At 35.6% G+C, this 23,273-nt stretch overlaps 1 protein-coding gene across 1 annotated transcript; it reads right to left on the bottom strand.

The window, feature by feature from the left end:
* Nucleotides 1-3,722: 3,722 nt before the first annotated feature.
* LOC122316624 (kinesin-like protein KIN-14I) lies at nt 3,723-11,483 on the bottom strand. Its single transcript, XM_043133300.1, has 19 exons — nt 11,017-11,483; nt 10,201-10,367; nt 9,963-10,106; nt 9,524-9,781; nt 9,358-9,429; nt 8,961-9,029; nt 8,663-8,740; nt 8,399-8,530; nt 8,234-8,315; nt 8,063-8,158; nt 7,792-7,968; nt 7,561-7,667; nt 7,246-7,424; nt 6,996-7,157; nt 6,541-6,794; nt 6,280-6,443; nt 5,835-6,026; nt 4,475-4,968; nt 3,723-4,221 (listed from the first exon to the last, which is right to left on the bottom strand). The coding sequence occupies exons 1-19, from the start codon at nt 11,132-11,134 to the stop codon at nt 4,089-4,091; spliced, it is 3,078 nt and encodes a 1,025-aa protein (XP_042989234.1). The 5' UTR covers nt 11,135-11,483; the 3' UTR covers nt 3,723-4,088.
* Between the last annotated feature and the right edge of the window lie 11,790 nt (nt 11,484-23,273).

The following is a 23,273-nucleotide window of genomic DNA, read 5'->3' on the forward strand; positions in this document are numbered from 1 at the left end:
GTTGACAAATGGAAAAAAATGAACCATGCAACCAACTCAATACTTGACAGCCTGTGTCTCTTATTTCTTTCTGTGGACTGTGGATTCTCTCAAGCTTTTTTCGCATCCATCTCTCAAGTCCAGACAAAACCCCAAAGTTAAATTTTGATGCAATTTGGGTCAACTAATTATTTGACAATCTGCATATTAATCTTAAAGGGTTGAATTTCCATGCCTATAATAACAATAATAATAATAAAAATAATAAGGTCAATACATATAGTAACAAATGAGATTGTATAGGGAAAATAGAAGAGGTTTGAATATTTGAATGATTCCTTTGTCTTTTTTGCAATGATTAGGCAACTATGATTCCCAAGTAGCATTATAATGGCACTAGGTTGCAAATCGAGCAACCTGTTCAAGATTTGAGCCCAACCCTACTTGTGCTTCTAGGTGTGTCAAACAGAATCAACTTGATCCGCACATTCTTTATCGGGTCAATCCGTGGTTTTTTTTTTTTTTTCTCTCTCTTTTAATAATCAGGTTCAAATACTAGCAATAAAACGTGTTCAATCCATCACTGTCGTCCTTTGGTCTTCGGTGATTAGTCCAATCTATCACTATTAAAGTCTCAATCACTCTCAGATATCCTCTTTTTAGATACCCAATATAATGCACTTTGCGAACTCCTCCATATTCATTTCGTCTCTATTCTGACCTGGCCAAGGTCAACGCCATGGTCACTAAGCTCAACAGCCTAGTCTCCATCGACGAAGCCCTCCACCTTGCTGCCGGTTCCATCTTCTGTAACTGATCCTCCTCCCTCAACTTCACCCATGCGCTCCACAACTGCTACAAAACCAAGGGAGAGCTTGAGGCCTATGCGGCCAACACTAGCCATGTTGGCATGGTCAAGGAGTCGGTCCTCTAGATTATCGAAGACACCATAGTCGTTGATTGGATCGCTGATGGTGGTTACAAAGATGATCTCATGGCTCCACCATCAAGATCTGCCGTTCGACTTAGTTTCTTGAAGCTCAAGGAGAGACTATGTAATAATGTAAAATCTGAAGAGAAGTGAGGACTCAGACTTTGGAAGGGGGGCTAGGATTTCATCTGCAGAGGATAAAATGTATACTTAAGTTTTATAAGTGGGTCTCCAAGTTGTACAAGTCGAATCCGAGCAATAGTTAAAAACCATCTTTTTCGATTTTCGGGTCGGGTCAGGTTTCACATATGGGCCGGGCCAATTGATTTCTTGCACAGACCTAAATGGTACATTTAGAAATGGTACAAAAAAAATAAGGTTTTTTCTTGTAAAATATTTTGATAGTCCCTTAATTCACACAAAATTTGTTATTAATTTTCCTTTTGTTTTTTAGTTGCATTTCCATTCGATTTTTAACTCACGGCTTATGACAATTCATGAAGATCAAATATATAAGGTACACAAAAATATAAATCTTATATACATTGAAGAGCCATCGTTTTTCATTAATTATTATAGTATTTTTGCAATGTCTCTCTTTATTGAAAGTACATTATAATTTCTTAAATTTGGCCAACAATTATCGTATAATCATATGCTTAATTAGTTAATAAGAAGTGACATGCTTAATTAGTTAATAGTAAGTTAACACTACCACAATGGTAAGTTGGAAACTTTACCAATAGTAGTCGGCATTGGAAATCAACAAGTTTTTCAACACTTAAAGGTGGCCTCAAAAGATAGCAGTTCGACTCTCGAATCGTACGTCATTGATAATGCTTTAGATGAAAGAATAAAACATGTTATTATTTTTTTATAATATACTCAAATTAATCAAATAAACAGATTATGCATGTCATAATCTTTAAAATTAGGGTATTAATACGTTTGGTAATAAGTCAATATATCTAAAACCTTATCATAAATGAAGATGAGAGAATTATAGAAAAAACTCAGAATTGTTTTTGTTTTTGTTCTCACTCCGTGTAAGGATAAGGAGAAAGGAGTTTGGGGACACCTTGGGAGATATTCTCACATTAAAAACATCAAGAGCGTGTGCTAACGTGGCCATGTGTGAATTGGGACCCACATAACATTCGGCCACCTATATTTGAAGGGGTCCGGAGCGAGCTGGAAAGGTTGTCTTTTTTATGCCTCCCACAAGTGGGATGTCTGTTGGGCATAAAAACCTAGGGTTTCCTAAAAACACAGGTTGGTGCAGCTAAAGAAGTATACTCTCTGTGTCCCTGAGAGACAGCTGTTGAAGGGACGAAAGATATTTATAAAAAGACTGAAGAGGGCAAGAGGCATGTGCTTTTATGATGAGATCTGATTTTAAGAGCTTAATGTAAGTACTCTTTTGTCCCCATTGTTGATACCTAACCATAACAACGACATTAAAACCCGGAAAATCTTGTTTTTAACGTTTGTTTGTCGTGACTTCTTTTTCTAAAACTCCTCCTCCTTTTTTTTATTTTTATTTTTTTTTATTTTTTTTAAATTTTATTTTTATTGACCTATTCAACCCCATTCGCTCTTACCCTACTTGAAATTTATATTGAGCTAAAATTAATTTATTTTAATTTAATTTTAAGATAAATTTAACATGTAAATATCCAACTCTCAAATCACTAAATTCATTTCAACTCAAAATATTTTTACATATAGAACCCACAATATTTTTTCAACTTAACATATTTACACGCGCAGACCCGTTTGGTTACGCAGATGAGATGAGATGTTTTGAATACTAATTAATAAAATATTATTATAATATAATTTTTGAATATTAATTTTGTATTAGGATTTGAAAAAGTTAGATTGTTTATTATATTTTGTATTGAGATTTGAAAAATTGTAATGATGAATTGAGATGAAATTTTTTGTTTTGATTAAACAAACTCATCTGGATTCTACGAAACTCATTCCACCACCTCAATTTACTGTTATTTATAAAGAACTCAAATCAGCTCAATATCTAAATAGGACCTCAAACCTTGTAGTTTTTTTTCAAGAATTTTTTTAAAAAAATTTTGGGTAAATAAGGATCAAGCATTAAGTTTAACAATTAGTGAGTTATATTAGAATATATGATTAAAAATTAAGCTTGGTTTTTAATCAAAGTTTGTTTATTTATGTGACTCATGTGCAGTGGGTGGTGTTTCTTCCTCTTTTCCACTCAATGATGGATGTCACTAGGATTTTTCTTATCCGAAAAACCTTTTCTTATCCCAAAGTTCCATGAACTTTGAGGATTACTCTACTGTGGAGCTCATAGAATATTTATTGCTATTGACTTTGGAAAGGCAATACTTTTCTTTGAAATTTAGAATCTTCTGTTAAAATTTTTTAAACCAAGCGGGCAGATATCGGATTGGGTTTAAAAATCAAGCACAACCCACCCTCCTAATGGGCGAGACCCACCTTCCTACTGCACGAGTGGGTTGCCCTTGCATCTTTTATATGAACTGAAAATAATTTTATTCATCATTTCTATAACACATAGTTATTTTTATTTTTATTTTTATAAATATATAATATAGAAATGATAAGTAGAAGAATTCAATTAGTTTAACTGAAATTTAAATAAAAAAAAAAAAGAAGAAAAAAAAAAGAAAAAAACATGTGATATAGGCAAGTGGATAAAAAGACTATGGATGAGTGCGCAGCGGGTCACCTAGGGCAAGCTGGGTGGGTCTAGGTGACCTGCAGCCACTATGATCCCTATCCCAATCTCTTGAAGACAAGCAACTAAAAATCAAACAAATGGAAGTACATTTTTCTTTATACTTGTCATATATTTATTTCTGTCATTTTTTCCACCAACACATGAAAAGAATTAAGGATTTCTTCAGCACTCTTATAAACATATAAAAATTGCTAGGTGGGGCGGCATAGATCGATCACCACCGGAGAAACTCAGGCAACTGGAACTATTGCCACTTCAATATAGAAAACCTGTTCTCTCCCTCTCACTCTCTCTTTTAATACAACTATATATATAATAATAATAATAATAATAATAATAATAATAATAATAATAATAATAAATGCACGAAAAAGAGGGAATAAAAGACTCATGAGCAACTTCACCAATATTCCCCATTACACACTAATCTCACTTGGCATTCCCACTCTTCCATTTTCCTTCAGCTAGAACAGCCTGCCTTCCGGGCTTGTTCGAAGGCTGACTAACTCCATTGGGTGCTTTGATCCGTGATGGTGAAGGAATCCGCATTGGAATTAAACTCCTGCTTATAAACACATAATTCAAAAATTTGAATTATTTTTGATTGCAGGGCACTTTCACAAAACAGAAAAGGATGGTAAAACCAACTCAAATGTCAAGTTGAAGAGGGATTGTTGAGAGTTTGCTTGCACTCCTAATCCCCCCACATTCCATATTTAAGCGGAAAGGAAATTTCTAATCATGTAAAAGAGGATGTAAAGCACAAACAACACAGCTTAAGAACATGGCAAAACTTAATAATAAAGAAGACAGACCTCGGTTCTGAGCTCTTTGCTGATTTGGGATTTGTTTTCGTTGTTTTTGAACCCATCCCATTTGGAATGTTGGTAGCTTTATGAAGATTTAGTTGCCAAAGCAAGTCTGGATCTGACGAATCACTAGTTTCAGCCTCGAGCTCATCAGAGTCGTCAGTGGCAACTTCACACCGACTGTTAGGTGCATCATAATCCTGGCCGTCGGTTTTATTAGTTGTCAGCTTACTGAAAGCTTGTTCAGAGTATATTTTTGAAAGAGCTGAGGGGTAAGTCCGACCAAACATCTCAGGCAACTGTCTGTTGTCTACGTCCCAACGACCGGCTAGCTTGTTCAGCATGACCTTATCAACACAATCGCCAGAAACCGAATCCTTGTCATCCTCGTTTCCATCAAACCCAGGACTGCCAACAGGATGCCAAGAATGTGAATTCCTCCTCATATCTTGAAGATCTAAGCTATGTCTTTTTGGCTTGGTTGTAGAATTTTTCCGAACCTGCAAGCCAATACACGACCATGAACCATGTTTTCAAAAGCTATTAAATAAAAGTTGAGATGAATCATTGGATTTTAAGCACCATAGTAGAGTAGTTGTAGAAATGAGTCAATTTTCAGGCTTTGTCATCACCTTTGAGATGAGTTATTTCACTGGTGTACTTACATCACGTGATGATTTCAACAGATATTGTAGCTTAAATCCTTTATTTGAATCGTTTGGTGATGACCATATTCAGAATTGATTCCTTTCATTGGATTTAATTCCATTTATGTTTGGTGATTGACTTCAAATAAAAAAAAAGCAGAACTATTCATTCTCAAGTAATGTTACATAGAAGCTTTCAAGTCATTTGAAAAAAAGTTGACCCCATCAGGAAAACCCTACCTCTTTTTTAGTGAGTCCCACTTTTTCAAGGGAATGCATGCACAGTTTTTGTACAAATAAATTTCCCTTGTTCTCAGAATGCTGCGAAATATCTCAGTGATATCTTTCTAAAACCACTAGCACGCCTCATTTAACTCCAAGTGGAGTCCAACACCAAATAACTGACCAAAGGAATAGTGAAACTTAGAATAAGGATGTAGCAACCAAGGGATCTAAGCCAAATTTTCTAGCATTTTAGTTGCTCATTCCCTTTTTCTACATTAATTATCACATTTTAAATGGAAAACAAATATATGTTTTGTCTATAGAGACAATAATTAACAAGTAGAGCACTAAAAGTGATGGGCATGTCCCATATGCAATATATTCGACTCAGACTTTGATGCAGGTGGAATACATGAGATGAACTTAGCACTCAAAACAATTTACATTGGTAACATGAAAACATGGCCATACTAGTTGTGATACTCGGTTCATACCTTCAAGTTACCAACATCCTCCATTGATTGCATATGACCCCGAGATGGATCTCCAACACTTCTCCAACTAGGATGGGAAGGAGAAGATCCACATGATTTCACTTTTGGTCTTTCTGGACTGCTAGATACAGTACGTTGAGGACTCTCCATGACTCCCTCCTTCATTGCTAAGGCTGCTTTAAGGCTGGCAATCTAAAAAGAGACAGTAAACAAGACACCTTTATTTTTCCCAAAGATTACCAAATGCATGAAAGACATGTGGGTCAAAGCTTCTTAAATTCATTATCCAGATACAGAAGACAAAGATAGAACTAATATATAGCCTCAAGATAAGCCATAATAAGCCATTTGAAAGAAAAACTAAACACAACATTTTCTATATTGGGAATAAAAAAGGCATAGGCACTTCTCAAACTTATCATGAGCAAATCAATGGAGTAAAAACCTGCTCCTTAAGCTCTTTTATATCTGCACTATCTTTGTTAACCCGAGCAGCACCAAGCTCAATAGTGGAAACCCTTTCGGCAAATTTGAGTGTACTAATTGTTTCTACCAGAGCTTCAGGCTCTGGACTAATGTGAACAAACATGAGCGTCTTCGCTTGCCCTCCTAATAGATACAAGGGCCAACATCTTCACAACAAAGGAAAATAAAGTGGAAAAAGGAAGAACATCTTTTTATGGTTAGAGGAAATTGATAACCTTACCAAGTGAGTCTTGGAGCAGTTGTGTGAGCTTGCTGTTCCTATAAGGAACATGCGAATTCTTTTGTGCAAGAGAGGCAATAACATCTCCTAAAGCAGAAAGAGATTTGTTAATATGTTGTGCCTCCTTTAATCTATCTCCTGTCACCTCAGATTTGTCAACCCTTTCACTTCCTGCCAGGTCAACCAGATGCATACAGCCACGAATAATAGATCCAGATGTCAGGTCTCGTCCTTGAATATGAACTGTAAGGCAGCTGGAAATCGATACCACATGGGAGTAAATGTTCATATATGTATACAATAATACTAAAATCAATGTTCTTAAAATCAAAATATGATAAATACATAGATACAATATTATAATTTTCTATTCATGCACGAACAATAACTAAAATGAAGATTTGGAAAAGAAAAGCGGCTCTATTAAGAAATTTATAAGACAAAATTAGCTATACCTATGAGAACGACTACTCCTATCATTCATGGCTGTAGCACTCACTGCTCGATTCTTTTGGCCAAGGTTCATCAAAGTTATAACATCAGATGTTGATGACACAGGTACAAGGTTTGCTTCAGGTACATTGATCCCATTTTGAGAGCTGTTACGAATTTCTAATGTACTAGGGGGTTAAGAACAAATATGAGTAAGAGGTGCATTGCACAAGCTATGATAATATAAAGGAATAAACAAGTGCCTAAGGATATCTTTTCTGGTGACCATCTGTCACAAGCAGATCCCTAACTTGTTCATTGTAAATTTCAAGCATCTGAACAGAAATCTCATAGCACATGGTGGCTTTCCTCTGTTCTGAGAGAAGAAATAGGTCACCCAATGCTCTGTAATTGACACCTTTGGCCTCCTCTGTAAGCTCTTGGGGTCCACTCTGGATTGATAGATGATATATATTAATACAAATAACATAAATGACAAAACACTTATCGGCAAAAAAACAAACCAAAGCCTTATGGTGAAAGAATCAGCAATCTGATTGCAATAAAAAAATGTGTTGAGCTTCTTACCATGGTATAAGTTTTCCCTGATCCTGTTTGGCCATAAGCGAATATACACACATTGTAGCCATCAAGAACAGACCGTATCAGAGGTTGGGTGTCTGAAAATACCTCCCCTGCAAAGAAAGGAAAGCAGTGGTATACAATGAAAGTTGATCAGAAGGGGAGGGAGAGAGAGAGAGAGAGAGAGAGAGAGAGAGAGAGAGAGAGAGAGAGAGAGAGAGAGAGAGAGAGAGAGACCTTGGGTTGCAGAAGGACCGAATGCTTTGTTGAAAGTGAATGACTTTCGTCCCTCTTTGCTATATTTTGAAGGTGCATTAATCATAATATTTCCTTCCCCTATGTGGTCCACAATATTCAAACCATTTGGTTGCCCAGGCAGGAAAGGCCTAACTCGGCAGTATACCCTAATGTTCCCTAATTAGACATAACACATACTCAACGTTTAGATCTTGCTGAGAACAAAAAATTTTACCAATTGAAGTGGAGCTTAAACCAGTCGGAATGTCACCTTTCAAGTCCTGCACTTGATTGTATAACTTGCGGTTCTCTTCAAGAATTCTCTGGTATCCAGAAGCAGCATGAGCTAGACCATAAAGGTGCTTACCTATCAAGGGAATCTAGTGATATCCTTCCTCCTTTAAAAACCTCAAAACAATAGAATATTTCATTTAAAATGTACCTAAATTGTTGAACTCCTCCTGGTACTTATTCTGCAAGAATTGCATGCCTGCTTTTGTACCGAGAAGAATATGTTTCAGTTCCTGCAGTATGTCGACATCAAAGCCACTAATTATGTGACAATAACAAATTTGATTCAAGAAAGTTTGATGCAAAGAAAAATTACCAGAACATCTCTTTGTTGTTGTTCTACCAACTTGTGTTGTTTCAAAAGCTGACTTTTTGATCCATGATCAGGATCACACTTCCAATCGTAGCATTCCTCCTCTTTATTTAGTGTTGCAGGTTCTTCTTCCATCTTAATCACAGTAAAAGAAAGGTCACTTGTTTGTGCAAAATGCACAAGGCAATCTTATATAATCAAGTTGCTTGTATAAAAATCTATTCCGAGTAACTTGCATTTTAAATTTTCTATGATGAATGTATATACCTTTGTATCATCAGAAGCAGTTTTAGAAGGAGAATTGTCAGAGAAAAATACTGAGATCTCTCTCGCAGTTGTTTTAATCTGTAAGATTACGAGAGAAATTAAGATCATTGACAGTGAGCTTTACAAAAATAAAAATCAAATATACTAATGATTATTATATGGCGGAACACGATTTCTGTACAATCATAGAGGAAAATGGGATCTTGATTCTTGACTTCTCACATCATACTCAAAAACAGTGAAGAACTTCATTGCCAATGAGATGGTAATACCATTGTTGGAAAAAACAGATGCTTACCAGTTCATTTGGGCTTCCTAACCGGCGCTCAAACTCCTCCATGACTTTATTAAGCATAGATTCCACAACCTGTGACAGGCAAAAAAGTCATATACTCTGTGAAGTGATGATCAAGAATATGTATCTAATTAGTTACAACAAAGTTTCAAGCTAGACAAGAAGACATGAGAGGGAAAATGTAGACAAATATTAGACCTAAGACACATTTCATTCAATTAGATGTACAACAATTGATGAACTAAACCATTAGCATCCGCCAATTGGGACAATATATGGTGAAGAATACATGCATCACAGGAGTAAGTGATTGTTATAATTATTCGCCTGCTTACTTTGCAGGAACATAAGCAATCTTTTCAAAACTTAGAAAATCCCATAACAGCACAAGAGCCCTTACAATTGGAATTTCTTCTTGCTTCCTATCAGAAAGAACTTCACGGACTAGCATATTTAAGGAACGAGATGAACCCTGCAGATAGGAATACATATAAAATTCTTGGCGTCATGCTACAATGACAACCCCCCCCCCAAAACAACAAAAAAAGAAAAAGAAAAACACTGACTGTTTCATTCAGATCATGGCAGAGATCACAGTATGAAGATAGATCACTAGACAAACTCTCCAGAGACTTCTCCATCGATGATGTCCTCGACAAGGAATTCATGAATGGTTCTGAGTTTCTTCGTGCAAAGGGTTTCCCACAGGTTGGTGGTTTCATATTTCCACCAAGTTTCCATGATCCATTTCCACCTCCTTGTTTCCAGTCACTATATGATTTGAGTGCTAGAACACAGTTTACAATCCTGGCAGATTTCCCTCCCTGTGAAGTCGAGATTTAAAATAATGTTACATCAGATTGATAATTGTCACATCCAAAGTTGAAATGGCATTATAGAGATTTTCCGTTAATCAAAGAGAGAGAAGATATGCGGATGAAGCCCATCATATAGATTTTCCCTATAGATTTTTCTATTGATGCTAATAAAACTACAAATACACACCTGTTCCAAATCAGATGCTTCGAAGGTTGGAAGCCCCAATTCTTCCACAGAAACTAGGAAATTTCTCACGTTTTCGAAGTACTGGTATGCAGATAGAGCTGCCCCATCAGGAGTAACAACAGAATCACACGGGCCCTCAACCACCTAAATCAGTCAATGAATATCCTCAAAACCAACAAAACTTCTAAGTGAAAGCTAAAAGAGATTAAAAGAAATTAAAAACCGGGCTGAACCATACCTTTGACACAGCTCCTGGCTGAACCTTGTTAAGAGCATTGCAAAGGACTATCCCACTTCGCAATCCAAGCCTGAACTCTTCTTCGGAAGGCTGGGCTGGGAAATCTTTAATCCCAACAACTCCAGCCGTCTTTCTGAGCCATCCGGCTGCTTCATATCTTCTCAGGGCTGTAAAACGGCGTAGCAACCGTCAGTTTTTTTGTTTTTTTTTTATCGGCACATCTCAACCGAAACAAGAAAGTTCTAGTATTGGGTTATAAAACCCTGATTTTTCTCCATCTTATCTAGAATCATTTCCAAATTCATTGGTCGAATGATAAGCTTTTCCAAGCTTATGGTCTTGAACTGGGACCTTCGATTAAAAGTGTAATTCCAATCACACAATTCCATGCAACAAAATGTTTACTTTTTCTCTAGAATAAAATCTTCAAAATTCTGGGAAATGAGAAATTAAAGAAGAAAACAGAAGTAAGTCGAAAATAATAGATTCATATAAAGAAGATTGATCCAATCAGACAGATGATACGGACAGTGAGATTAAACGTGTTGCATCATTGTATCAATGCATCATCGTATCAATGTTGCATCATTGCCACTATAACAAACACATTTGGAAAAATAAAATCCACAAGTTACCCGATTTTATATTTTCAAAACCCACGTATGTTAGATTGTAACAAAAGTTTTGCAAAACTCACATGCTCCAAGACAACACCAGGAAAAACTTCCTCCGATCATCAAAGAAACCAAAACTTAAAATTCAAGAAATTTCTTTGACCATAGAAAATCACGTAAATCAAGAAATGATTGATCATACAAGATTCGTCGGCCTTCCTCGAAGCCAAGCCCCGGTCGCTCAATCGGGTACCACGTTGTTGAAGAACATTCTCAACCATTGAAGCTATTGAGAAAGACAAAACTTGCTCTGTTGCCATATTTATCACATACACAACCGCAACGAACTTGGAAAAAGTCGGAGCTTTAAACCACCCCAAATTCACAAGTCAAATCCTACACATTAATTCACAGGCGTCCAAACTCCAAATACAGTACACCAACAAACTATATCGAGATTTTAAAAAAACAAAAATCAAAATGTTGGGTTAGATATAAAGAAAATCTAATTTGATTGAATTCCACAGAAAGAGGATAGGAATGACGAAACAGAGAAAGTGAGAATGAATAGAGATAAAATTCTGGCTCTTTTTCTCACTCGCCCTGTTTCTCTCTATGCTTTCTCGCTCCTGTTTTTCTTCTTTCCTGTGTCTAATATTGACGTGAAGAAGGTAAGACGAACCTGGTTCCGAACCTCTCGATTGGACTAGACGGTTTTTTTTTTTTTGAACTGGAAATTTATAAATATATATTTATCTTAATTAAACCATGTTTGTAGCCAATCATATCTTTCTTTCTTTTTTTCTTTGTTTTGGTTTATTAATTATGGCCTCTATTTTGGCTATAAATGGCTAAAAATTGTTGAATAGAGTCGAAATTTTAGAAATGGCCTTGGACTAGATTCTTGTTTTTCTTCCAAAATTATTAGGAAAATTTAGAAAACAGAGACCTATTCTTTTTCATTTTTTGACCATGGAACTCAGTTTTTAATTGGTGCCACGTGGCTAATTAAGAAAATAAAAAAAATTAAAATATATTCAAAATAAAATTGTATTTGAAAATATAGAAAGAGAAAGAGTAAAACTCTATATTCTCTCTATCCCTTTTATGTTTGTGTTTTTAATTTTTTTAATAAATCACGTGGCACTCGATGATAATAACACGTCAAGGAGACAAAGTGAGTGATACGACTCAGGTGGTATAGTAGCATTTCTCTTTTATTTTTCACCTTCCAACTACTAGGAGTTCTATACTTTACACTCTCGAGTGGTAGAGATTTACACATTGATGAAACTAGGATCGATAAACTTTGGTTTCTAAGTGTATAAATCAATGTCAAGTTAGTGTCTTTTGATTTGCATGATCGATGCAGAATGTCATGTGTCTTGGCAGTTGGCACAAGGGACTTGAAATCTATGTAGCTTTGCAGATAATGCAGCAGTAATAAAATTTGAGGAACATTTTCTAGGTGGGTTTGACGTGAACTGTACACATTAATCTGCCTTCATTGCACACATATTTTCTGAAAGGTACACAAATTCAATAATTTCAAGCAGAGTGAATTCTATGATCCAATTGAAAATGCAACATGTTTAGGGAGCCCTGCAAACCGTCAATAAAAATTGGTCATAGCATGATGCATTTGTGTAAACAATGGCTGACATTCCCCCCATCTGCTCTTTGTAAATGCCTTCATGATGCCGCCTTGTTCTTCCAATATCATTTTGCCCATCCTTTTGCCTATGTGTAAAGGCTAGAGTTCCTTTTTTATCCATCACCTTTTGGATGGCTTCATTGTATTTAATGTGTTGTCAATCATCAAATACACAAGTAAAGAATGATTTTTATGGATTTTTGTCACCATGTTTTTTTTTTTTAAATGATTGTAAGAAGCATGCAAACAGCAATTTTATTGAGGTTTTAAAGATTTTTTTCGAAGAGTTTTCTTTCCCTATCAAGGATAATTAGTACATCACATGGGTTTTGGTATGAATCCATATGATTAGAGTGTGTTGTTCTGTTGGCAGTACCATATACTTGTCCTCTAGGGTCTAAGCAGATATGTCAATGTCAACAATGCTCCCTTTTCTGCTGTCTTAAGTTGTACAACAGATCAAGTTATAAAGGAAGAACGTGGGAATGGGGATTATCATATTTTGGTATTAATCCATGTCATAAGCTATAAGTGGGTGACTCTGTGTGTGTGTGTGTGTACAGGGGGGTTGTTGAAATTATACAAGCAAGTTGAGGAAAAGAAAGGGAGGAAAGAGTGGGACTATGCCAGCTGACCATTTCTTAGGTTATTCTCAGGAGAAGGAAGAAGGGAAAGGTGGAAAGCACCCTTTATCTTTCATGCCGTTTGTCTCTGAAAAATGATGGGCAAACAGTAAGAAAAAGCACATGATATGTGCACCACCTATCCTCTTGATTCAGGTACTAGCAGCCATTTCTTTAAAAGAATGCCCCTGTATCAATGGCGGATCACGAAATTAGCTATCTAATCTCAGATAATTTTTCTTCCATGGCAGAAATATTGCTGTCACAAGTTGGAAACAGAAATGAATTTTCTTAAGATAGGAGTCCAACTAATAGTTTGAGACTACTGGCTGGTTCAAGGTTTTGCTCTGTAGTGTATAAAGAATACAGACCTCAAACAGATTAAGGTGGTTAATTTTAAGTTTTTTGTAGGCTTTCTATTTTCCTCAACCAGAGACAGAGACAGAGACAGAGAGAGAATTGTAAGCAATTATGAAAGGAAAATGGAAAATGCTATTTTTGCCCTTGGATTTGTCTCTGAGTTTGACCACTAGTGCATTTTATTTTATATTTTTTAAATGTTTAAAAAAATGCTACTAGTGAATTTTTGTGTTTTTTTTTAAATGTTTAAAAAATATTTTTAAAAAAAAAGGGCAAATTATACTATTTGTATGGTTAGATGAATCTACTCCATAAAATAAAATAATCGTATTGATAAAGTGATTTATTCCCTTAGAAAATGATAATTGGTCTAACCTTTTGTAATTTTACCTATTTGAACTTTTTATTCACATAAATCCTCTATGAAGTGTGAAAAGTGTATTTATAAACTTGTATGGATAACACGATTAATAAAGTGTTTATATGGTACGATTTGATTTAGAAAAAAAATATTTAAAATTTAAATATTATAAATAAAATCTTACGTTTAAGTAATATATATTGTGTACTTTACATATTGATTTAAAAATATAATAAATTTTTATTAATTAAAAAAATAAATAAATTGCCAACTATTTTTTTCTTTAATTTTTGCTTTTTTGGCAGTCCAAATTGTGTACGGAGACTTTGGAAAAGAAAAATGATACATACATATCATTTTTGACAATACTTTACATAATTATATTTTAAAATTAAGAGTATTTTTATAAATAATTTATAAAAATAATATCAGTTTATAAAAATATTTTTATTTTAAAATAAGTATTGTGTCGTGAGATAATCGTTAAGGGCCTTGGCGTCAAATAAAACTTCCAACGTTCGAAAATATTCAAACCCATGGCTCGGAGCCGAATCTAAGAGGCTGGGAATTAGGTTTGTGAATTGAGTTTCTATATTAGGAATATGCTACTTGTCTTGAGGTTGGATTTCCATTTTTTTTTTTATTTAGTGATTAAGAAAGTATTTTTTTAATGATGTTGTATTTAAAAAAAAAAAATTTAAGGATATAAAAAAAATGAAAGAAAAAGGCCAAATGGTCTTATCGAGACTCATCCTCAGGCAGTGTGTAGCACGACTCTTCTATATTATTCTCCTAAAGATATGGAAATGGGCCTCGCAAGAAGAGTCCATTACATAGGTAAATCGGTCTGCAAAAAGAGTCCAATGTATAATTGTATGCATACACACTTATCAAGAGAAAATTATAGTCAAAGATAAGTAACTATAACCTGTCAACCATTAAAAGATCTCACAAAAGTAAATTTGTAAATTAATATGGTTTTATATGATACGTTAGATTTACTTTACAATAAAAATAATTTTACAATATAACGTACCACATCAAGCTAAGTCAGTTAATGAATTTACTTTTATAATATCTCTTTATAACTGTAGTATTTCTCATCGTCAAAACACCTAGCTAACTTGAATTGAAGCTTCAACACTGTCTTGTCTGTTAGTTGAAGATTGAGACTTCTAGTAAAGGGGGTCATGTTCTTTCCCACCAAATGGCTAGTTACCGATGCCTAACTTGGTTTTCTTTTTCAAAGAAGAAAACATTATACCTCTCTAAAGTTCTTGTGACACCCACAAAACATTAACAAGTCCTAAAGTGTAGGGTTTGGTTGCACAAAAAAGAATAAAAAAGAAGTCAATGCAGTGGGTCTATTGACAATATTCTTCCTAAATCCAGTTCAGTTGGTCCCAGTCCTGGTTGTTCGTCGTTTGCCAAAGGGGAAAACATTATCAATGTTAAGAGTGATTATGGAGATTATTAATGGCTTGCTGCCTAAGTATCATGACAACATTCCCATTTCTTCTGTACCTTGTAGCTACCTTACTCTTATGGGCCAGCCCACATATACGATGGAAGATGAAAGAAAAGCTCATTCTTTCCACTTTTGCTCTCCTGATACTAAAGTTGTACTTTCACTGAATCTGCTAAATATTCTCTTAAATATGTAGCAAGAGAAGTGTAAGACATACAAGGAGGATTATAGGTAGAATGAAAAAATTATTTATATCTCCAACATCAGTCGATATGATTGATGATATCGACTGATGATGACAAACTCTAAAAGGTAAATACTCTAATTATAAAGAGATTACACAAAAATAATCTCACAAATTGATGTAGTTTGATGTAATTCATCAAATTATAAAACTATTAATTGATATCTTGGTATGATTTTAAAACCATGTCAAGAATTCTAATATTCTAAAAGAAAGCAAAATCAAGGTCATTACTTGATGACCAGTTAACCTATTCAATTATATCTCAAACTTGACTGTAAATGTTGGATTAGAGAGGTTGGATTGAACAATATTGTGACTAATGTCCCATCGGTTGTCTTAATCTTCCAAACCAAAAAGATAAAGCCCCAAGTTCTGTTCTTTATGGTCCCAAATAACTTGTCAAATTATTATGTCCATCACCCTTTAAATGTTAGATTATCTAACATAAGAGGAGCAAGAAAGAAAAGAGAAAACCAATCACATGGAGAGCTTAGCCCTAAAGCTTTGAGATGTTTTTCTTTTAGGGGCAAAGAATTCTATTTTATGAAGTGATGAACAATCTTTTTCCCAACCAAGGGGCAGAACCAAGTCCCAATATTTTTTTAAGAAAAACCCTTCAAAAATTTGATTTTTAAGATTTTTATACAAAGCAAACTTCTTTTTATTGAACTCCCTACCATTTATTATCATAAACCTGGATGGTCCCCAACAATATTATAATATTAGCTGAAGAAGTTTGAAACTTTTGAGTGGCTTCAGTTATGGTGTCATAAGCAATTCAAAGACATTGAATGGGACAAGTCTAGTTTGAAGGACCATTCAAAGGGACACAAGGGAGTTGATGAGTTGTGTTTTGAATAAAGGTAATTTCAGCCCTAAAAACATGCGGATTGAATATGTGCCCCATCTTGTAAAGTCCTTTGTATGTTTGAGATCAGAATTCAGATCCCCTCGAAGTCCTATTGAGGTCTAGAGTGAGAAAAAGATAGATACATGAAGTCACCCTTACAACATTTTGAAGCATTTAATGCTGTTTAAGAAAGTTATTTAAGTAGTTATCAATTTTACAGAACCCACTTCACAGAGAGAGAGAGAGAGAGAGAGAGAGAGAGAGAGAGAGAGAGAGAGAGAGAGAGAGAGAGAGAGAGAGAGAGAGAGAGAGAGAGAGAGAGAGAGAGAGAGAGAGAGAGAGAGTTTGCAATTAGTAGTTAGTTTTGGGGAAGCTTGTATTAGATTTAAGACATAAGGCTTGCAATTAGCATAAAGCAAACTATTCTTAAACCTTCAAAGTAAAGAACAGAACGTGCTTTCTACATGAAGGCCACTATGCCTATGTTTGGAGGGTCTCTTTTTCCTTCTTTTTTAGGAAATTAAACATCAACCCCCCCCCCCCCCCCCCCCCCCCCCCCCCCCCCCGGCGCCCGGGCGACGTGGTCAACACATAATCTTGAATGGCCGCCAAATGGATTACACATAAGAGAAAGAGACCTCTTCCATGCTGGAAAAATGACTTCTACTTGCTTGAATTAGACTTATTTGAATGAAAATAGTGACTTTACATACCAACTGTAGATTGCTTGTCTTTTTCCCAAAATAATAATAATAATAAAGCATAAAAAATCAATTTTCATCCTAAGTTACTTAATTTGTCAATTTGCACCATTAGTTTATCGCGTGACAATCTTAACGACGAGATTTAATAGAACTGCAAAGTGAGATATATTTGTAGTTTAGGGTGCAAATTGAAATGTTTATATATAGTTTAGGGTGTAAAACGAAAAGTAGGTGATAATTTATGAATGAAATTTTTGCGCCCCTAGCCTGTTCAAAAATCACACAAAATGATAGAAAGATAATATTTAAGTGGTTCGGCAACTTACCTACGTCCACTGAAGCAGAAACTCAGTATTTTCAATATGTTTGTACAAAATTACAAACACTCATAAACAAGCTCTCTATCTCTCAAATGACCATCTGTTTTGGGTTTCTACAGAATCTATATTTTGCCTTTGGCCCTCTGCCTTGATCGCTCATCTCAGTGAGGATAGTTTATACCATTGGAAATAATCTCTTTTTAATCTCTTTTTATAGGAAAAGTCTACCTAACATAGTCACCATAGTTGACAAATAAAAAATTTATAGCAGCTATCATTGACTGTTGATGGGTTGATGTTGCCATTTAGGACTAGTGGGAAGTTTCTCTTGGATGGTAGGAGGTTGCAAGTTCACATGAGTATTTCACACTTGGGGGGTTTCCAACAATCAGCCCCTCCATCCAAGTGTGCCATACTAGGATGCTACAAATGATTGCACTCCCTTATTGGAATGCTTGTTAGCCATGAGACATTTCCACTATCAAATGCAGCTATAGGTACGTATTCAAATAGATGTCTAGATGCCTCTCCAAATGCATCAACATTGCCTACATCCATAGAGCTTATAAGGGATTTTCTTCAGAAGAGATTTACAAGTGCTTTACTGCACAATCTCAACTCTCTAGGATTCTTCTTTCGCTCGAGTCCATGAGTCCACACTCATGTACACCTTGAGTAAATTGAGTTTCGTTCGAGCCACAGTTGAGCGAACAATATACCTGGTGCCTTTACAGCTTTCAAACCAGGCTCCATAATCCAACAATCACACCTATCTCCAACTTGGAGACTGGTTCTCAACATGCCAGCCTCTATCTCCAGCATGATCCCTTATCATCTTTGTAGTTTTACAGCTCATGTCTTCAAGTTAGAAGACTAACTAAAGTGATGCATAACTTTAGTTCATCACGTACAACGCCCTTAATCAACACATCTATATAGGGCAACACATCTCCCACTGCACTGGGAATCAATGGTCTCACACGGACCTTGACACATATCAAAGAACCTGTTACTGAGGTCTCCATCTCCAACATAGGTGACTGACTCATCATCCTACCGCTATCTTCAGTCAATGTGCCCATCTTGTGTGCAGTCTTCGACTTGCATAATCTCTATTCTTGCAAGATTTTTCTTCATACCGTAGTTCACTACCTTCATTCAGCATGATATAATTTAAGGTAGTAACTACCATGGAGGTATAATCTTCTTGACAGTTATGTAATCATCAATTTTAGGTGTAGATATCCCTGGAACATCTGAGGTTATGTTCCCATCTCTCACACCTTTGCTTCATGTCGTGGTCTAGGGAGATTTCTTCAGGTTTAGATGAGGAAAAGTAAAATTGATTTCTTTTTACTTCCTTATCTAATTCACACGACCATTACCACTAGCCAAGACCAATAAATCACTTGTGACCTTCCACGTCTGTTTGAGAAAACACTACTAAATGACTACTGTCTTCAAGCTGTCTTTAACAACATTATACACTGCAAGAAATACGATGTCATGTATTTCTTTATTCACCATATACATTACATCATTTTCAGTTTTCTCCTGATTTTAGCAGTGTCTTGTGGCCTGTCTTGCCACAATTGCTAGCGAGTCATCTGTTGTCCAGATCATGACTTGCCTTTACCCTTATTCTTGGACTTTGACTAATCCACGCTTCTACCTTGATTAAAAACATTCATGACTAACAAATTCGAGATCTTGCCAGAACCTCTTTTGCGCACCTCCCCTCATCTAGGAAAACATCTGTTACATTATGAAACTTCAACTTCGACTTCTTTGAAGAATTACTAATAGTCATTCTCATGACCTTCCAACTTTTTGATCACAACGCCAAATACTATGGGGCAACAAAAATACTTTCTGCCTTTTTGAAGTTGAACAATTTATTTATCTACACTTTGTTATTTGCAACTGGCTTTTCAAATAAAACCACAATGAGATCCATTGTGGTTCTCCTCTTAATAACATTATGCTCCATGAATTGTATGACTGTCAAAACTTGCTGATATAACAAGTTAATCAGCATCGTCCAATGATCTGAAGTTTACTCCTCAAACTTCACAATCCCAACTGGGTTAAATCAAGCCAAAACGAATTGAATCCAGCAACATTGGACTCCAATTGGCTGACATCAAGCCTAAAACCAATGAGTTTGGTACGACTCCATCTAGCTGAGATCAAGCCCAAAACATGAGTCCTACACGACTCCAACTGGTTGAGATTAAGTCCAAAATAAATGAGTCTATCACGACTCCAACTAGCTGCGATCAAACCAAAACAAATGAGTCATGCATGACTCCAATTGGCTAAGATCAAGCCTTCAACTGATATGAAATTTGAACGGTCTAGATCGAAAGTACCGATAGCTAATCTCAACATTCCTACCTTACGGATGAATCCAGAATGATTCAAATAGTTTATCAACACTATTTGATCATCGTAATTGGACTGCAAATGGTGTAGATCAAGTTCAAAATGATCTGCAACTTATAGATGGTTTAGATCAAAAGTACCGATGTCAAATCTCAACATTCCCACCGTACTGATGAGTCCAGAATAATTCAAATAGTTTGTCAGCACTATCTAATCATTACAATTAGACTCCAAATGGCGTAGATCAAGCCCAAAATAATTTGCAACTTGTGGACGATTTAGATCGAAAGTACTGATTGCGAATCTTAACATTCCCACCGTACGAATGAGTTTAGAGTGATCCAAATAGTTTGTTAGCACTATTTGATCATCGCAGTTGAACTCCAACTATCATAGATCAAGCCCAAAATGATTTGCAACTCATGGATGGCCCAAATCGAAAGTACCGATGACGAATCTCAACATTTTCATCGTATAGATGAGTCTGAAATGATCTAAATAGTTTTTCAGTATTATTTGATCATCGCAATTAGACTCTAAATGGCTTAGATTTAGCCTAAAATGAGTTCAGATCAAAAGTACCGATGGTGAATCTCAATATTCCCACCGTACGGATGAGTTCAGAATGATCCAAATAGTTTGTCAGCACCATTTGATCATTACAATTGGACTCCAACTAGCGTAGATCATGCCCAAAAGGATCTGCAACTTATGGACAGTTCAGATCAAAAATACCGATGGCAAATCTCAATATTTCCACTGTACGGATGAGTCTGGAATAATCCAAATAATTAGAAAGCATTATTTGATTGGTTAAATTGGACTCCAAATAGCTTAGATCAAGCCCAACAAAGATCTGAAAAAATGGACGGTTCAGATCATCTAGCGCGTGGGGTACATGCACTACAGCAGGGCGTTTGGGCGCATGTCTTACACGTGCCGAGTGCTCCTAGGGTGCGTGGGGGCGCGTGCCTCTCACGTGTCTTCAACCTGGGATGCGCGTGAGCGCGTGTTCCTCACGCATCTTCTTCCTCTCATCGTGAGTGGGGGCGCGTTACTCACTTGTCTTCTTCCTCTGGTACAATTGAGGTGCGTTTGTGCACTCTCCGACTTCTAGGGGCACGTACAGGCTCTTCTGGCATCCATTTTTTTATGCAGTTTGTCACAACGGATTCTTTTTGACGCAACGAACGTTAGTGTGTGATCAAAAGTTACTTTTGATCAACTTGATTTTCTGGACAACATGAAACCAAAGCTCTGATACCAATTGTTGTGCCTCTGGCCTGCCCAAAAATACACAAGACTATAAAGAGACGATATTTAAGTGGTTCGGCAACTTGCCTATGTCCACTGAAGCGGAAACTCAGTATTTTTAATATGTTTGTACAAAATTATAAATACTCATAAACAAGCTCTTTATCTCTCAAATGACCATCTGTTCTGAGTTTTCCCAGAACTTATATTTCACTCTCAGCCCTCTGCCTTGATCGCTCACCTCAGTGAGGATAATTTATACCATTGCGAATGATCTCCTTTTATAGAAGAAGTCTACCTAATGTAGCCATCATAGTTGATAAATAAGAAATTTTCAGCAATTATCATTGACTATTGAGGGGTTGCTGCAGCCATTTAGAACTAGTGGGAAGCTTATCTTGAATGGTGGGAGGCTACAAGTTCACATCGGCATTTCACACTTGAGAATTTCTAATAGAAATATGTAATTTCCCAGTATTAACAATGAGTTTTAGGAATTTTTGGATGAACAATATCTGTTTGCGGAAGAAAACAATGCATGCTAGAATAGAAAGGGAATGGTATTTTGCCAACAGAAATCCAGAAATATTAGTTATTACTCACAATACTGAAATATAACATAGGTGTTCCTATCTTTGTGCCAGAGCTACAAAAGAGAGAATTGAGTTCTAAATCAAGATTCTGGCATGTAACCAGGACCATTTTCAAGCATGAAAGCTAGTGTCAGCCCAATATGAGGGACCAATCATGTATCTGATCAAGGCAAAGCCCAAGCTGTGTAGCAATGGGGACACAGAGATCAGATTTACATCTTTCTGGTCCTGAAATAGGTCCATTGCAGAGTTGCAGGAAGCCCACATAGGACAGAGTTAGATGGATTTCTTTCCCCTTTTCTCCTGTTCAAATATCTGAAAGGTATGCCCAAGCCAAATCCCAACTTGGGAAAGAGTTTTTTGTTTCTGGTTTATGTGCTTTTCCTTCTTGGCAAGTTAATTGGGAAAAGAGGTGCGTGCATAAGTAGAAGTTAAATTCAAGGATCGGAAAGCCAGTTACTTCTTGGCAAGGCCTACCTTTTTTGGCATTTCTCTCATCAATAAAAACCAGCTGTTTTTCATTTTCAATATCCCCAAGGCTTGCAGTCTTGGTGGATGGCAATGATCCCCACTTCCTTTTCTTTCTTTCTTTGGCTGGATGCAAAAAGAAACCTTGTTTAATAGCAAATGGCCACATGATTGCAACCATAAATCCAAAGTTACTGCAAGAATCAGAACAGGGAATCCATTGATTCGGTTGAGCATTTTGGGTATATAAAAATTAGAATCATTGCTTGTTATAGCTATGCAAAGAGTCAAATATCTGAGAATTTGTATGTAATGAACTTAATATGTAACGTATATGTGATTTTCTGATTCCAATTATTGAGACCTTTTCCATTTTTGTGGCATAATTTAGTGGGACCTGCCCATTAGCAAAAGTCCCCTCAATAATATATTTATAGCTTGCATGATTAACTCCATTACTAAGCCCTTATTAAGAATAATCTTGCCAACAATAATTGTCTCTTTAATGGAGATAATTAAGAGAGATAAATCTAAGATTAATTTTTTAGAATTCTCATATGAATTTGAGGGTCTAAAATAGAAAAGAGATAGATATTATCTGAATTTGAGGGGCTAGATTACAAAAGAGATAGATATTAAAGTGAATTCCACAATATTTATAGATTATTTAGTGACGTGAGACCCACTTTATATGTCTTTCTCCATCTTACTCTAGTCTTTAGGGTTGGTTTGATTGCATAAAATTATTACAAATTTTTTAATTTTTTACATAAAATATAATAAATAATTTAATTTTTTTAAATTTTAAAATAAAATTAATATTAAAAAAAATTATATTATTTCATCTTATCTTAACTGTGTAGCCAAATGAAACAGAAAATTCTAACAAAAACTCTAGGAGACTCTATTGCTTAACGAGAATCAAATCACAAGCATTTATGGAAAAAAAGTGCAAAGCATGTTGGACTTCCTATGTGTCTTGGCATTGCTAATTTGATCCCTCCGGCATATAATTATGAAGGAATCTTTTTAACAGGTTCTGTTGATAAACCTTTTGTCCTGTGTGCTAAGGGAGCAAGTGTTGTTATGAATATTATAAATTTATTACTAATTTATTAAAAACTTGGTTTGATTAGTAAGATTTTTTAAAATCTTTTTTTTTTTTTTTACCG

The sequence above is a fragment of the Carya illinoinensis genome, chromosome 7 (assembly GCF_018687715.1).
Source record: "Carya illinoinensis cultivar Pawnee chromosome 7, C.illinoinensisPawnee_v1, whole genome shotgun sequence".
NCBI classification, from domain to species: domain Eukaryota; kingdom Viridiplantae; phylum Streptophyta; class Magnoliopsida; order Fagales; family Juglandaceae; genus Carya; species Carya illinoinensis.